Genomic DNA, 434 nt, shown 5'->3' on the forward strand with positions numbered 1-434 from the left:
AGCGGCCTGCTTCTCTTAGAGACACTGCGGGGAGGACTTAAGTGCATTCACCAGAGCCGGCCTCGTCTCCCCAAGGCGCAGGTCCTACCTGCAGCGCCTGGCTAATGCGAGTGCGGAGGAAGGTGCTCGACATCCCTCTGCTTTATGGGGCTCAGAGGTGCCTCGCCGGCAGCAGGGTCTGCTGAGCAGAGCGGGGTCCTGGGCTGCGGGCACTAATGCGGCAGGCACCTGGGGTGACCTTGAGAGCGGGCAGGGCTGCTCTGCCTCCCCTTCCCCTTCCCATGAAGCCTCAGAAAGGGGAAATGGATTTTTTTTTTATTATTGTTCTTAATTTTTGCCTTAGAAGTCACTGCAGGGGATGGGGGCCGGGGTGTCTGCCCTGTGCTTGCGGGGTGGGGGGGGCTGCTGTGAGTGCTTTTCACTTCTGCGCTGGA

The 434-nt window shown here is 60.4% G+C and overlaps 1 protein-coding gene across 1 annotated transcript in view; it reads right to left on the minus strand.

Moving 5' to 3' along the window:
* Positions 1 to 133, minus strand: part of QRFP (pyroglutamylated RFamide peptide) — a 1220-nt gene extending 1087 nt beyond the window's left edge. The window contains exon 1 of the mRNA XM_010135610.1: positions 89 to 133. Within this exon, the coding sequence (XP_010133912.1) occupies positions 89 to 133 (45 nt within the window). The remainder of the gene's footprint in view (positions 1 to 88) is intronic.
* Between the last annotated feature and the right edge of the window lie 301 nt (positions 134 to 434).

This window comes from Buceros rhinoceros, unplaced genomic scaffold (assembly GCF_000710305.1).
Source record: "Buceros rhinoceros silvestris isolate BGI_N320 unplaced genomic scaffold, ASM71030v1 scaffold23774, whole genome shotgun sequence".
Taxonomy (NCBI): domain Eukaryota; kingdom Metazoa; phylum Chordata; class Aves; order Bucerotiformes; family Bucerotidae; genus Buceros; species Buceros rhinoceros.